At 44.2% G+C, this 15780-nt stretch overlaps 1 protein-coding gene across 1 annotated transcript; it reads right to left on the bottom strand.

Annotated features, from left to right (window-relative positions):
* Positions 1–329: 329 nt before the first annotated feature.
* Positions 330–13344, bottom strand: LOC310634668 (uncharacterized protein). The gene is made up of 6 exons (XM_083353197.1): positions 13300–13344; positions 12072–12549; positions 11521–11626; positions 11331–11398; positions 6841–6970; positions 330–4825 (listed from the first exon to the last, which is right to left on the bottom strand). Exons 2-6 carry the CDS (start codon positions 12489–12491, stop codon positions 2778–2780), a joined length of 2772 nt encoding a protein of 923 aa, XP_083209323.1. The 5' UTR covers positions 12492–12549; positions 13300–13344; the 3' UTR covers positions 330–2777.
* Between the last annotated feature and the right edge of the window lie 2436 nt (positions 13345–15780).

Consider the following 15780-nt stretch of genomic DNA (forward strand, 5'->3'; position numbering starts at 1 on the left):
ATGACCATTTTTCACAATTACAACCAATGCAGCATCTCCCTGGTCATGTGATCAAAATTCAGATGCTTGGCAACTAACTCATATTTATGACAGTTGCAGGATCCTGGGGTCATCCTTTGGCAACCTTCTGATAAACATCAGTAGTAAACCAGTTTCACTTAACAACGGTGCTTGTAATTTAACAACTGCAGCAATTCACTTAACAAATGTGGCAAGAAAGGTCATAAAACGCGGTGAAATTCACTTAAGGGTCACACTTAGCAACAAAAATTTTGGGCTCAATTGTGGTCGTAAGTTGAAGACTACCTGTATGCATAATTAAAACAACATGTGCCCATTCCTTTTATTTTCATTTGTAAATTCATCTTTCTGTGGCTGCCATGTTTGAAGATCAGACTCAAAAATATCTTCATTTCCTAGTTTAGTATATGTTAATAGAAAATGCATAGCTATTCCTCTATTTATGAACAGGTTATGTTCTGAGAAGCTGTTCTTAAGTCTGCTTTTTTTTATAAGTCCAAACAAACAAAAACATATACAGACCAGTTCTTCCCTTACCTAAGCAGATTATGGTGAAACCTTGCAATGAGGTAAGATCCTCCATCAGAGTCAAAATGGCACATTTATCCACCTTCTTGAAGAAATGGTCCAGTCAACTTTTGACGCCTTTATCTTTTTCCCCCTCATAGACACTGTAGTACCACACTGCACCATTGTATTAGCTACAGATGCCCTGGTGAAATGCTCAAAAGACCTGCATCACAAAAACATGACAGTGCTTTCTTGGTCAAGCTGCATTTCTCTGCCATCAGCTTGGTCTGGAATCTCCAGTGATTTTGATCATTTTGTCGTTTTCACTGGTTTTACAATTCCATGAGTTTGTTGCTGAAGAGATTCTTCATTTGTGTAGCTAACAATTTGTTAAAGACCTTCTCCAAGTCAAGATGAAGCTCCTTATTGAAGGCAACCAAGTTGCTGTGACTCCCCGTCCACCATTCAAACCTTCAGTCATGAACAAACTGAAGGCACAGACATTTCCACATCCCATTCATATTTTCATGAGTGACCTGATGCCAGGCTGCATCAATATACTTGATAATAATAATAAAATTGGAAGGGACCTTGGAAATCATCTACTTCAACCCTCTGCTCAGGCAGGAAACACTATACCATTTCAGACAAATGGCTGGCCAGTCTCTTCTTAAAAACTTCCAGTATTGGAGCATTCACTGCTTCTGGAGCCAGGTTGTTCCACTGATTAATTGTTCTGTCAGGAAATTTCTCCTTAGTTCCAGGTTGCTTCTCTCTCTTTCCATCTGTTGCTTCTTGTCCTGCCTACAGGTACTTTGGAGAATAGCTTGACTCCCTCTTCTTTGTAGCAGCCCTTGAGATATTGGAAGACTGCTATCATGTCACCCCTAGTCCTTCTCTTCATTAAACTAGACTACTCAATTCCAGCAACCATTCTGTATACGTTTTAGCCTCCAGTCCGCTAATCATCTTTGTTGCTCTTCTCTGTACACTTTCTAGAGTCTCAACATCTTTTTTACATCGTGATGACCAAAACTGTATTCCAAGTGTGGCCTTGTATGTGTCATAGGATATCCAAAAACTGGCACACGGTCATCTGAACATGTGGTGAAGATAGATAATTTTTGAAGGTTATTATCACCCACAATCCATAGTGGTAGGAGGAAAGCGGTATTTGGAGGCAGATACACAACCTTCATGTTCAGATGGAAATTGTCCAAGTAAGGTGGATGAGCCAAAACATTATCCAAAATGATATTCTTGAAGACAATGTTTTTCTCACAGCAATTATCTCCATATTTTGGGGATGAAATGGTGAAAAAAAAGGCTTCAAGATGAGAAGGGTGACCCACGGTTTCTTTTTAGCTTCCCACACAATAAGTGAGATATTGCAACTTTGCAGCATCGTCTATTCTTCCTTTCTGATGTAAGTTCTGTCTGGCATTTTTTTTCTAATAAAGTCCCATTTCATCCACATTGAATATTCATTGAGGCAAATAACAATCTTCCTCAAATTCCTTGAGGGATTTCTGGAGCTCCTTGGCTACATTCTCATCCACACCTGCCCCCTTGCCACTCACTTTCACATTATGCACAAGCCTTAAAATGCAGGAACCATCCATGACTTGTAACAAACCTGTTTTCAGCAGAACTTTTACCAGCCTTCTGTTGCAAGTCATGGAATAAGTTCTAAGCCTTCTCCTTGATCAGCATTAAGCTCAGAGGCACAAATCACTGATGCTACCTTTGCTCCACATGCTTAGCAGTTTCTTGATCTCTTCTGTCACTTTTCCACTCCTCTTGGTTACCATGGATTGCACAGGCATATGAATCTTTTACATGTTCTATGATCTTCCCTTTGTTCTTAATGCTCATTACAGTAATTCACAGAGAAAGAACATATTGCATTCCTTATCTTCTCCCCCAACTCTATTTTCTTCAACATTTCCATCTTAGTTGGATTGTCATGGATTGGAGCTGTTTGCATTACTCCCTTCCCTATTATCACTCTTAATTCCAAACATTCAGCCACACCAGTCACTAAACCTCTAAACAATGAACAGTAAGCAATCAAAAGGAGGCAGGAAAGGATTAGTTTAAAACACCCCGCATACCTATGCAATGCATCATAAACTAACCCTTTCTCATCTTCTCCAGCCATCTGGAACCTTTTAGGTTGGAGTTGCAGGTTTGTATCACAAAAAATTTGTAATTCAAAGTTCATAAGTAGAGGAATGTCCATAGATTTAACACTTAATCCGAAATTTCTCATTCAAATGGATCTGTGTATGGCAAATTAGGTCATTGCTCCGCCTGAAGCTCTTTCCACATTCAGAACATTTATATGGTTTCTCCCCAGTATGGATCCTTTTATGAAAAGTAAGGGAACCACTATGACGGAAGCTCTTTCCACAATCTCTGCATTTATATGGTTTCTCCCCTGTGTGAATCCTTTTATGCCTCAATAGGGACCCATTTTCACAGAAGCCCTTTCCACACTCCACACATTTAAATGGCTTCTCCCCAGTGTGGATCCTTTTATGTTTCATAAGGGATGCATTTTCACAGAAGCCTTTACCGCACTCTCCACATTTATACGGCTTTTCCCCCAAATGGATCCTTTTATGGAATGTAAGAGAACCACTATGAATAAAACTCTTTCCACATTCCCTGCATTTATATGGTTTCTCCCCTGTGTGGATCCTTTTATGGGAAGCAAGGTGACTGCTCTGAATAAAAATTTTTCCACACTCCAAGCATTTATATGGTTTCTCCCCTGTGTGGATTCTTTTATGGGAAATAAGTTTACTCTGTTGGCTGAACCCCTTTTCACATTCCACACATTTATATGGTTTTTCCCCTGTGTGGATCCTTCTATGTCTCATAAGGGACCCATTTTCACAGAAACCCTTTCCACACTCTATGCATTTATACGGCTTCTCTCCTGTGTGGATCCTTTTATGTCTCATAAGAGACCCATTTTCACAGAAACCCTTTCCACACTCCATACATTTATACGGCTTCTCCCCTGTATGGATCCTTTTATGTCTCATAAGGGACCCATTTTCGCAGAAGCTCTTTCCACACTCCATACATTTATACGGCTTCTCCCCTGTATGGATCCTTTTATGGGAAGTAAGATGACTGCTATTAGTAAAGCCCTTTCCACACTCTCTGCACGTATATGGCTTCTCCCCTGTGTGGATCCTTTTATGAGAAGTAAAGGAACTCCTTCGACAGAAGCCTTTTCCACATTCAAGACACTTATATGGCTTTTCCCCTGTGTGGATCCAGTTATGGGAAGTTAGTTGACTGCTATTAGTAAAAGATTTTCCACACTTCACGCATTTATATGGCTTCTCTCCTGTGTGGATCTTTTTATGAGAAGTATGTTGACTTCTATTAGTAAAGCTCTTTCCACACTCCACACATTTATATGGCTTCTCCCCTGTGTGGATCCAGCTGTGGGAAATAAGTTGACTGCTATTTGTAAAGTTCTTTCCACACTCTCTGCATTCGTATGGCTTCTCTCCTGTGTGGATCCTTTTATGAGAAGTAAGATGACTGCTATTCGTAAAACCCTTTCCACACTCTCTGCATTTGTATGGCTTCTCCCCTGTGTGGATCCTTTTATGGGAAGAAAGATGACTGCTCTGAATAAAGCTCTTTCCACATTCCGTGCATTTATATGGCTTCTCCCCCGTGTGAATCCTTTTATGTTTCACAAGGGATGCATTTTCACCAAACCCCTTTCCACACTGTCTGCATTTATATGGCTTCTCCCCTGTATGGATCCATTTATGAGATGTAAGTGAACGGCTCTCACTGAAACTTTTTCCACATTCCATGCACTTATATGGCTTTTCCCCAGTGTGGATCCAGTTATGGGAAGTAACTTGACTGCTTCTTCTGAAGCTCTTTCCACATTTCAAGCATTTATATCGCTTCTCTTCTGTATGTGATCCATTTTCATGATGAAGGGTGAAAGTCCAATTGTCTCTGGATGTATAATCTTCTCTTTTGGTTTCTGTTGAATAGTGTTCGTTTACACCTAACTTGTCTTTCAATAGGTTTACATTTTTTCCAGTATATATTTTTTTTATTTTTCCAGGTTGAACAAAAAAGTCTTGCATCTGAGCATCAATGGAAGACAAGCTTTCCAAATTCCAATCATTTTTCTGGTTTATTTCATGACTTTGTATTTTCATTTCAATTTGAGACTTCTGTGTTTCATCTCCAGCATTGAATACTTGAAATGGCTCCTTGGTATCTTTATTCTCTTTTCCATTATTACCTTCAAAGGAAAAGAGAAAGGAAAAATGCTCAGTTAGCGGAAAAGATCAAACTGTAGAAGTCTTAAGAATTTCCTAATGTTATTTTGGCAGATTCCAATATATTATAGTATTTGTTTATAATTATCCATACATATTTAAATTTCACCCAAAGTCAGCTTTGAGTTAAGAATCACAGTACACATCTGAGGAGGTATTAGGAAAAAAAAATCTAATAATTATTGGATGGGTCAATTCCAGCAGAGATCTGTAAGAACTAAATCAATTTTGAAACAAGTCTTTTTCTTCCCACCCAAAATACCTTCCTTTTACTATTAAATTAAAAATAATTAAAATTTAATTAAAATTAATTTAATTACCAAATTAAAAAACTTATATTTTAGTGAGTTTTACCTTTAACAATGAAAAGAAGATACTAATCAAAAACATGAAACAGAAAATCAAAATTGATGGGGAAAAACTGGTATTAAGTTTGAGAACAAGCTAAAATATTTGACTGTTACTATAACCGAAAGGAACTCTATGTTATTTCAAAATAATTGTGTTAAGACTTGGAAAGAAATAAAGCATAAATTAAGATAGGAGAAATTAAAATTGTCCTTGTTGGAAAATATTCATGTGACAAAAATAAATTTGTGGCTTAGAATGATGCTTGTGTTTCAAGAAATACCTTTTTTGACAAGTGATGTAGCGTTTCAGTAATGGCAGAACATTGGTCTAGGTTTGTATGGGAAGGGAAAAACTGCATACTGAATGGCAAATTCTCCAAGATGCAGATGAAACAGGAGAATTGGTCTACCCAATTTGAAACTGTACTTTGCAGCCTGCTGTTTGGTTTGGGTGAAAGATTGGGAGTTGCTGAGACATAAGATAATTTTAGAACTAGCAGTGCATGACCTGAGGTTTGGATGTCATGGATATCTGTGTTATGATAAAGTTAGGATTAATCTAATTTCAAAAACCACAATGTTGGAAATGCCATATTGAGAATATGGAAGAGATGCAAACCCAGACTCTGTCCGAAAACACTTTGATGGTTCTTGGCACAAGAAACATTTTACAGAAGAGAAGTAAAGATTAATGGATAATATGTTGAGAGCCATTTGAACCTGAACAAGGAGAATACAAAATGAAATCAAGAGAGCAATTAACGGCAGGATATTCGCTTTCATATTGCTATCAGAAAAATTCAAGGTAGATAAAAGCATATATGGAATTCAGCGTCGGAGAGAATTTGAATTAAAATTGTGAAGAAAGGATGAACATATAATCACTAAAACCTGTAAACAGGTTAAAAATGTATGATAAAGTGGGCAAAGAATTTTTGTCATAACATGTAAGTGTAACAATGGAAAAATATGTGGTTGAAAGGAGTGAACTTTACATTATATAATAATCCGGAAAGCTAGAAATTTTTGGATTGAAATACAGTGATGCAGAGCATTTTAAAGATCAATATCGAACTGAAATTAGAACATTTTCTGTTAGTACTAATAAAGAGTGTTAACTATGATAACTGGAGCAACACTATTATATTCATAAAGATGGAAGGACTCTGAAAAAACTACAATGGAGGAAGGGTTGGTGAAGATGACATAATTAACAGGGATGGCTAAATCGAATTCTTTGATCTGAGAAAGGACAATATCTACATTTATTAGTGACTGAAAACCCCTACTGGACTTTTTGCTGAAAAAAGAAAAAAAAAAGTTTGAAGATTACAAAGGATAAATTTTGGAAAGTAAATGATGATGTAACCTTAAGAGACAAAGGCTATAATTGCAGTTATAACCACTATTAAGAAGATTGGAAGCCACTTTATTACTTTTCCATATATATATTTTTCCTTTTCCTTTCTTTTTTTCCTTATTCACTTATTACTTTATCTTCTTTATTTCTGCTTCAGTATTTGCACTGTTTTTATTGTGATATTTTTTAATAAAAATAAAGTAGCTGCTGGCATCTAACTACAGAATGTCCTTCTAAACACTCTATTCGGGAAAAGTAAACCCCTTACCCAGAGAGGCCACGTTCCTATGATTTTCCAGCATGACTTCAGCGTGGAGCGCTTTTTGGTCAGGATCCAGCTGAGACCACTCCTCCTTGGAGAAATACACAGCTACCTCATCAAAGGACACAAGACCCTCCTGAACAAGGAAAAAAACAGAATAGGCCAAGGAGGATGTGCACGATCTGTCTCATTGTTCACAAATCCCCACAGCAAAGATATGCACTAGGTTAATTGGCTGTGCTTGGTAGGATTCTAATGTAGTGTTGGTAAAGAGGGTAGAGCCAAAAGGCAGTGACTGAAGAAATATATTTTGCAGGTTTTATCAACTGAGTTTATTCTGGCACACAATGAAAGTAATGCCACTTGCCTTCTGGATCTCTGTCTGTCTGTCTGTCTGTCTGTCTGTCTGTCTATCTATCCATCCATCCCAGAAGCAAGCTAGAACTAAGAAGAAATTTCCTGACAGTTAGAACGATTAATCAGTGGAACAACTTGCCTCCAGAAGTTGTGAATGCTGGAAACACTGGAAGCTTTAAAGTTTTTAAAGAGATTGGACCGCCATTTGTCTGAAATGGTATAGGGTTTCCTGCCTAAGCAGGGGGTAGGACTAGATTAGACCTCCAAGGTCCTTCCAACTCTGTTGTTCTGTACTGTTCTCTCTCTCTCTCTCTCTCTCTCTCTTCCATGTCTATATCTATATCATCTATCTATCATCTATCTATTGACTGATCAATCAATCACTCTAATGTGACTGATTAATCAATCACTCTAAGAGCCTTGGTGGAGCAGTGGGCTAATGCCTCCTTAAGTAACACCAGCTGCCTGCAATTAGTGCAGGTTCACATCCCACTAGGCTCAAGGTTGACTCAGCCTTCCACCCTTCTGAGGTAGGACCCAGATTGTTGGGGGCAATAAGCTGACTTTGTAATAATGCCACTGGGGGGGGCGAAAGCCCTAATAAGCAGGCATATACATAGAATGAAGGCTATTGGTAAGCACATTGGTCTGTGCTTAAATTGTAAGCCGCCCTGAGTCTTCGGAGAAGGGCGGGATATAAATGGGGATTAAAATAAATAAAAAATAATAATAAAAAAATAAAAATTACGCAGAGGGCCATATCAACACCTGGGATCGCGCCCCCGCTGTCTTCAAGCTGTAGCGTGCTTCGACCCTCCGGTTGGTACCCATTTATCCGGGGGTGAGGGGGACCAGGCCCCTGAGCTCAAGCTGGTGTACTTTAATGCCAGATCCGTTGTGAACAAGGCTCCCCTCGTCCACGATTTGATCGAGGAGGAACGTGCGGACCTGGCATGCATTACAGAAACCTGGTTGGGCTCAGAGGGAGGTGTCCCTCTGACTGAGCTTTGCCCTCCAGGTTTCTGTGCGTTACATCGGCCGCAGGCTCAGGGCAGGGGCAGTGGGTTGGCGGTAGTTATATGGGAGACCTTATGTCCGCGGGAGACCACTGTTGTACAGATAGGCAGGAGTGAGTCCCTCCTCCTAAGGTGTGGCCCTGGGGCTCAGTTGCGCTTGTTACTAACATACCTGGCGCCCAGCTGTGTGGCAACGGCCCTGCCCAACCTTCTCGACACCCTCTCAGGGTTGACAGTTGAGTTTCCCAGACTTATAGTTCTGGGCGACTTTAACCTGTCTTCTCTGGGAGGGTCATCTGAGTTAGCCCGGGAGTTCTTGGCCTCCATGACGGCCATGGACCTGACCCAAGTAATTCAGGGTCCGACTCATGGGGGGGACACACTCTCGACCTAGTTTTCTTGACCTAGTTTTCTGATCTGGGAAGTGGTTTGATGATCTGGGAGGGGGCTCGCCAACTGTTGTCCCCCTGTCATGATCCGATCATCACCTCCTGCGGTTGGTCTTCTGCTATGCCACCCCCCCGCTGCTTGGCTGCAGAACCGACCAGGTGGTTCCGCCCCAGGCACCTAATGGATCCGGAACGGTTCCAGACGGCGCTTGGGTCTATACCTATCCCCCTCACTCACAGCCCGGCCGACGCCTTGGTGGATGCTTGGGAAAGGGCTGCCACCGAGGCGCTCAACCGTGTTGTACTCTTGCGACGACCCGGCGCAGATCCCGGTGGGCTCCATGGTTTTCTGTGGAGCTCCGGGAGATGAAGCGCCGGAGACTGGGTCTAGAGAGCTGTTGGAGATCCATCTGGTCTGAATCTGACCGATTGCGGTTAAGAACCTTTACGAGGTCTTATCTCGCGGCGATGAGGACAGCGAAGTCTAATTACTTCGCTGCCCTTATCACGTCCGCAGATAATCGCCTGGCCGCCCTGTTTAGGGTGACTCGCTCCCTCCTTAATCAGGAGGTGAGGGAGGAGCCCTTGCAGGGGCGGGCCGAGAAGTTTAGCTATCATCTGGCGGACAAAATCGCTCAGATTCGGGCCGGTTTGGATTCTGACTGGGCAGAGAATGACGGGGAGGAATCGAGTGGTCTTGAGAATGTTACCTGGAGTGAATTCGATCCTGTGACCCCAGATGAGGTGGACAGGATCATGAGGAGACTGATTTCCACGTGTTTATTGGATCCGTGCCCCTCCTGGCTGGTATATGTAGCCCAGGAGGAGACATGAGGCTGGTTCCAGGCAGTAATAACTGCTTCTTTGAGGGAGGGCACCTTCCCTGCCGCCTTGAAGGAGGCGGTGGTGAGGCCCCTCCTCAAGAAGCCTGCCCTGGACCCGGCTATTTTGAACAACTATCGTCCAGTCTCCAACCTTCGCTTTCTTGCGAAGGTTGTTGAGAGCATGGTGGCGCATCAGCTCCCTCTGTTCCTGGAGGAAACTGATTATCTGGACCTGTACCAATCGGGCTTCAGGCCCGGGTACAGCACGGAGATGGCATTGGTCGCGCTGGTGAATGATCTCTGGCGGGCTCAGGACAGGGGTTGTTCCTCTGTCCTAGTCCTGTTAGACCTCTCAGCAGCTTTTGATACCATCGACCATGGTATCCTACTGCAGCGTCTCAGGGGATTGGGAGTGGGGGGCACTGTTTTACATTGGTTCTCCTCCTACCTCCTGGGCCGCTCGCAGTCGGTGTTGATGGGAGGGCAGAGGTCCGCCCCGAGGTCTCTCATTTGTGGAGTTCCTCAGGGGTCGGTCCTCTCTCCCCTCTTGTTCAACATCTATATGAAGCCGCTGGGTGAGCTCATTCGTGGTTTCAGGGTGGGGTATCATCAGTACACTGATGATACCCAGCTTTTTCTTTCCACCCCGAACCAACCCAGTGATGCCTTCAACGTGATGTCCCATTGCCTGGAGGCAGTCCGGGTTTGGATGGGGAGAAACAGGCTTCGTCTCAGTCCTGCCAAGACTGAGTGGCTGTGCATACCGGCATCTCGGATTAACCAACCTTTTCCATCATTAACTATGGGGGGGTGAGGTGTTACCCCCCGTTGAAAAGGCCTGTTACATGGGTGTCCTCCTGGATTCATGGCTCAGTTTGGAAGATCATATAGGAGCCGTGGCCAGGGGGGCTTTTGCCCAGGTTCGCCTGGTGCGGCCCTATCTGGACCGAGATGCCCTACGCACAGTCACCCATGCGCTCGTGACCACCCGGCTAGACTACTGCAATGCTCTCTACATGGGGCTGCCCTTGAGGACCACTCGGAGGCTTCAGCTGGTGCAGAATGCAGTCACGCGAGTTGTGATGGCAGTCTCCCGATACTCCCATGTAACACCTCTTCTCCACGAGCTGCATTGGCTTCCAGTTGCCCTCCGGGTGAGATTCAAGGTGCTGGTGATGACCTATAAAGCCCTAAATGGCATGGGCCCGCATTATCTGAGGGAGCACCTGCTGCCAGTGTCAATTTCCCATCGTCCTGTGCGCTCCCACACGGAGGTCCTCCTCAGGGTACCGCCGGTCAAGGATTGCTGGTGGGTGATCCCCAGGGGGAGGGCGTTCTCTGTGGGCACGCCTGTCCTATGGAATCAACTGCCAACGGAACTCCGGACTGCCCCCAACCTTCGTTCGTTTCGCCGGGACCTAAAAACCTGGCTCTTTGAGCTATCTGGCCTGGACTGAGGGGTTTTAATGATTTTAAATTGTGATTTTGACTTTTTGGGGCTATACTTAATTTAATTTTATTTTAATTATATATTGTATTGTTTTTAAATTCTGCCCTGTAAACCGCCCTGAATTCTTCGGGAATAGGGCGGTATATAAACCGAATTAATAAATAAATAAATGATAATAATTATCCACCCATCCATCCCATCTACCCGACTTCAATCCTTCCTGTTTTTCTAGAAAGAAATGGCGGGGGGGGGGGAGGAGAGTGAAGTCTTTCTAGCATTTCAGCAAAAGGCTTATGGTGTCAAAATGAATCTTCTATTCTCCTTTCCATGTTCAAGAACAAGAAAATATCCAAGCCAAAACAAAAGGAAATATTGGAAGGAGAGAATGCTGTGTACATCAGTGTGACTTCCTAAATGAAAGGGAGAATACAAATTTCATAAATTATTTTCCTGCTCTTACTTCAGTTGGAGGTTCAACCACTGTTTCAGCTCCACCAGAAAGATCAGAAAATTTCATTTTATGTGTTTCTGTGAGGAAGACAGAATATTAAAATGCACAGTTAATAAAATAGTAGTAGGTATTCTACAGAACAGAAGACAAAAAGAAGATAAAATAGCAGGGATCTCTCTGAGGAATGGGGGACCATTACCTTTGGAGGTATCCTGATTTGGATCTTCCTCAGGGTTCCTCCTGAAAAGCAGCTCCTGATGGGGATTTGATGAATTACTCCTTCCCTCAGTCTCCACAGCGATGGACTTCAAATAGGAGGAAGGAGAAAAGAAGAATAATTAATTGACATCAAACAACATGAAGTGGATTCTTGTCTTTGAACACAATATCAAAGCTCCAATATCCATCAGTCAGCCTGAGGGAGAAATAAATGGAACAATATCCTACTAGAATTAATGAAATATCAGTATCAATATTGTTATAATATATTAATCAGCATTCAACTAGGGAGGACAATACGTGTATAAGTGTTAGTCTTTTTAATGCATTTTTTTTCTTTTTTAAGGTCTTGTTTTTTCTTTCAAAAAAAATTGGTGATTTGTATTTTGTATTTTTTGAATAAAATAAAATAAAAATTAAAAGAATTAGTAAAATGCCTCCAAGTAGTCTGAATGCCAGAGAAGTCTGGGAGGGAGGGGTGAACAATTCAAACCCATTCTTTATTCCCTTCTGGAGACAAAGGTCTCCCACCTGCAACTTGACCTGCTCCTTCTGCTCCTCCGCCTGGCTCAGGAGGAAGCCTTCAGCCAGGGCCACCACCTGGGAGCTGGTCTCTGCTCCACACTCCCGCACCCAGCTCTCCATCTCTGGGGGCAGAAGGGCCAGGAGCTGCTCCAGAACAACCAGGTCCAGCATCTGGGCTTTGGTGTGCTTTTCTGGTCTCAGCCATCGCCTACAAAAGTCATGGAGTCGGCGGCAAAGTCCTCGGGGACCCTCAGCGTCCTGGTATTGGAAGCTTCTGAAGTTCCAGAGCTGAACTTCTGAACAGATGATGGTTTCCTCCTCCAGGATCTTCTGCCCAGTTCTTGCCCAGATCTCCCCACAGTTCCCAGGCTGAATAGCTGAAGGGCCTTTTCTAGTTATTTCACTTGCTAAAAGTTGTGTCTCCATTCTGTCTGTGTAATGTAACTCTAAATCTGTCCAAGGGTTGTTGTGGATCTCCAAATGCCTTTTCAATTATAGGACTGATCCAATAGCCACTGGAATAGTCGCATCAGCTCTTTTCCCCCAAGAGATCATTTTAAGCGCCAAGAGGGTCAAATGGCTTCCAGTTTCTTCTGTATCTGAGATGGAAAAGAAAATAATTTCCTAGAATTAGAAAGTGGAGAATTTAACCACTGAGCAACAATCATCCCCTTGGAGGAAAATATTTTCCTAAACTGGAATAGGATTGCAGGCATTGCTTTGTTCATATATTGCGCTATTTTTCCTTACAAGAAAGCACTTTCTTTTAAAAGCCTAGATTTGTATTTACCTCCAAGTAAGATTCACACAATCTGCTAAACCCCCAAAAGGTGAACAAACCATGAAGGCTCGGTTCCCATCCAATGAAATGCCAGGAAATGACCCTGGCTGAAGATGCCCCCTTTCCCTTCTTCTGGGTGGCCTTTGGACCGCCGACTCTCTCTCTGACACGCAGGGAGGTTCACACAAGTCTGCTTCGCCCAGCTTCTCTCCTCTCCTGAAGTGCCTCTCCCCACTCGGGCTCTTCCCAGGACACGGGACGGGAAAACCCCCGCCCCATACCCACCGCCTTCCCGGGATCCCCGATTCTTCTGCTGCTGTTCTGGAGCTCCGCTTCCTTCCTGCATGGAAAGGGCGGCTGGGGAACATGGGATCCGGGATTGGACCGGGAAGAGGGCCGGACCCGAGTCTCCCCTCCCCCGCTTCCTTGCACGGGAAGAGCCCCCACCCTCACCCGGGGCACGTCTGGATCTCTTCCCCGCGAGACGCTCCGGCATCCTCTTCGCCTCCTTCGGAGCTCCAAGGGTTAAGGCAAGCAAGTGCGGCTTCCTAGAGCGGCAAGCGTTTGTGATATCACTCCCTTCCCAACCTCCTCTGGAAAGTGATTTTCGCCCAATGAGGAAGTGCCTGATGTTCCCTTCTCTTGGCAGCTGGTGCCCCCTGGTGGATGATGATGATGATAATAATGATAATAATAATAATAATGATAATAATAATAATAATAATAATAATAATAATAATAATAATAATAATAATAATGATAATGATAATGATGATGATGATGATGATGATGATGATGGTGGAAGGCACCTTATAGTCCAACCCCTGCTCAGGCAGGAAACCCTATACCATTTCAGACAAATGGCTGTCCAGTCTCTTCTTATTTATTTTATTTATTTATTTAATTCCATTTATATCCCGCCCTTCTCCGAAGACTCAGGGCGGCTTACAAGCTTAGCAGTAGCCTTCATTCTATGTATATGCCTGCTTATTAGGGCTTTCACACACACACCCCAAGCGGCATTATTACAAAGTCAGCTTATTGCCCCCAACAATCTGGGTCCTCATTTTACCTACCTCGGAAGGATGGAAGGCTGAGTCAACCTTGAGCCTGGTGGGACTCGAACCTGCACTAATTGCAGGCAGCTGGTGTAAAACCAGCTTCTTAAAAACTTCCAGTGTTGGAGCATTCACCACTTCTGGAGGCAGGTTGTTCCACTGCTTAGTTGTTCTGTCAGGAAGTTTCTCCTTAGTTTTAGGTTGCTTCTCTCCTTGATTAGTTTCCATCCGTTGCTTCTTGTCCTGCTTTCAGGCGCTTTGGAGAATAGCTTGACTCCCTCTTCTTTGTAGCAGCCCTTGAGATATTGGAAGACTGCTATCATGTCACCCCTCGACCTTCTCTTCATTAAACTAGACCACGGGTCGGCAACCCACGGCTCCGGAGCCAGCCGCCCGGTGCGCGCGCACCTCTTCGAACGGGCAGTGGTGCGCGCGCACCTCTCCAAATGGAGAGTGGCACCGCCCCCCCGCGCACCTCTCGGAATGGGCAGGGGCGCCGCTCTTTGAGGAAGCTGCCGTGGCCCGTCTGCAAAGCTGCCAAAAGAGCAGCACCTCAAAGAGCGGCACCGCTGCCCGTTCGCGCGGAGGTACGCGCGCACCTCTGGTCGTTCAGAGAGGTGTGCGCACACCTCTCAGAATGGGCAGGGGCGCCGCTCTTCGAGAAAGCTGCCGCGGCCCGTCTGCGAAGCTGCCGCTTTTGGCAGCTTTGCAGATGGGCCATGGCAGCTTCCTCAAAGAGCGGCACCGCTGCCCCTTCGCGCGGAGGTACGCGTGCACCTCTCCAAAGGTTTGGGGAGGTGCTTGCGCACCTCCGGTCATTCGGAGAGGTGCGCGCGCACCTCTTGGAATGGGTAGGGGCGCCGCTCTTTGAGGAAGCTGCCACGGCCCGTCTGCAAAGCTGCCGAAAGCTGCAGCTTTGCAGACAGGCCGTCGCCGTCGGGCAACCGGGAACCGGTTCCATCTCACTTTTTAAAAAATGGCAACCGTGTGCGTCCGCACATGCACAAAAAACCGTTTTGCGCATGCGAAAAATGTTTTTTGCGCATGCGCGTGCATGGACACACGCACACGGCTCCCACTTTTTTAAATTTGTGATGGAACCGGTTCCCAGTGGCTCTTTTCCTTTTTTAGGTTGCTGACCCCTGAACTAGACGTACCCACTTCCAGCAACCCTTCCTTGTATGTTTTAGCCTCCAGTCCCCTAATCATCTTTGCTGCTCTTCTCTGTACTCTTTCTAGAGCAGAAATGTCAAACTGGTAACGTCACGTGATGTTGCACAACGTATTGGAGCTTTTCCATTACCGGCAATGGGGTGGGCATGGTTTCATCGTGAACAGGTCCAGCCTGTGGACTGACAATTTTACACCCCTGTTCTAGAGTCTCAACATCTTTTTTACATCATGGCAACTAAAACTGGATGCAGTATTCCAAGTGTGGCCTTATCCAAGGAATTGTAAAGTGGTATTAACACTTCACTTGATCTTGATTCTATCCCTCTGTTAATGCAGCCAGGCCCTAGCACTATGTTGGCTTTTTTTGGCAGCTGCAGCACACATCTGGCTCATATTTGATTGTCCACTAGGACTCGTGAGATCTCTCTCACAGTTACTACCATTGAGCAAACTACTACCTATACCAAGGGTAGGCAACCTCGGCTCTTTTATGACTCATGGACTTCAACTCCCAGAATTCCTGAGTCAGCTATGCTCCCAGGAATTCTGGGAGTTGAAGTCCATGAGTCATAAAAGAGCCGAGGTTGCCTACCCCTGACCTATACTGTAGCGGTGCATTTGGCTTTTCTTGACTAAATGTAGAACCTTGCTTTTTTCACCATTGAATTTCATTTTGTTAGATAGCGCCCAGTGTTCAAGTCTG

This window comes from Vipera ursinii, assembly GCF_947247035.1.
Source record: "Vipera ursinii genome assembly, chromosome: 2".
Lineage (NCBI taxonomy): Eukaryota > Metazoa > Chordata > Lepidosauria > Squamata > Viperidae > Vipera > Vipera ursinii.

What these genes read in the sequence shown, in the direction of transcription:
- LOC310634668 (XM_083353197.1), bottom strand. Translation starts at nt 12,491, where the DNA reads ATGGAGACACAACTTTTAGCAAGTGAAATAACTAGAAAAGGCCCTTCA. An exon ending in TGGTTGAACCTCCAACTGAA is followed by an intron (nt 6,971 to 11,330) that starts GTAAGAGCAGGA and finishes TTCCTTGTTCAG; the next exon opens with GAGGGTCTTGTGTCCTTTGA. An exon ending in TAGGAACGTGGCCTCTCTGG is followed by an intron (nt 4,826 to 6,840) that starts GTAAGGGGTTTA and finishes TTTCCTTTGAAG; the next exon opens with GTAATAATGGAAAAGAGAAT.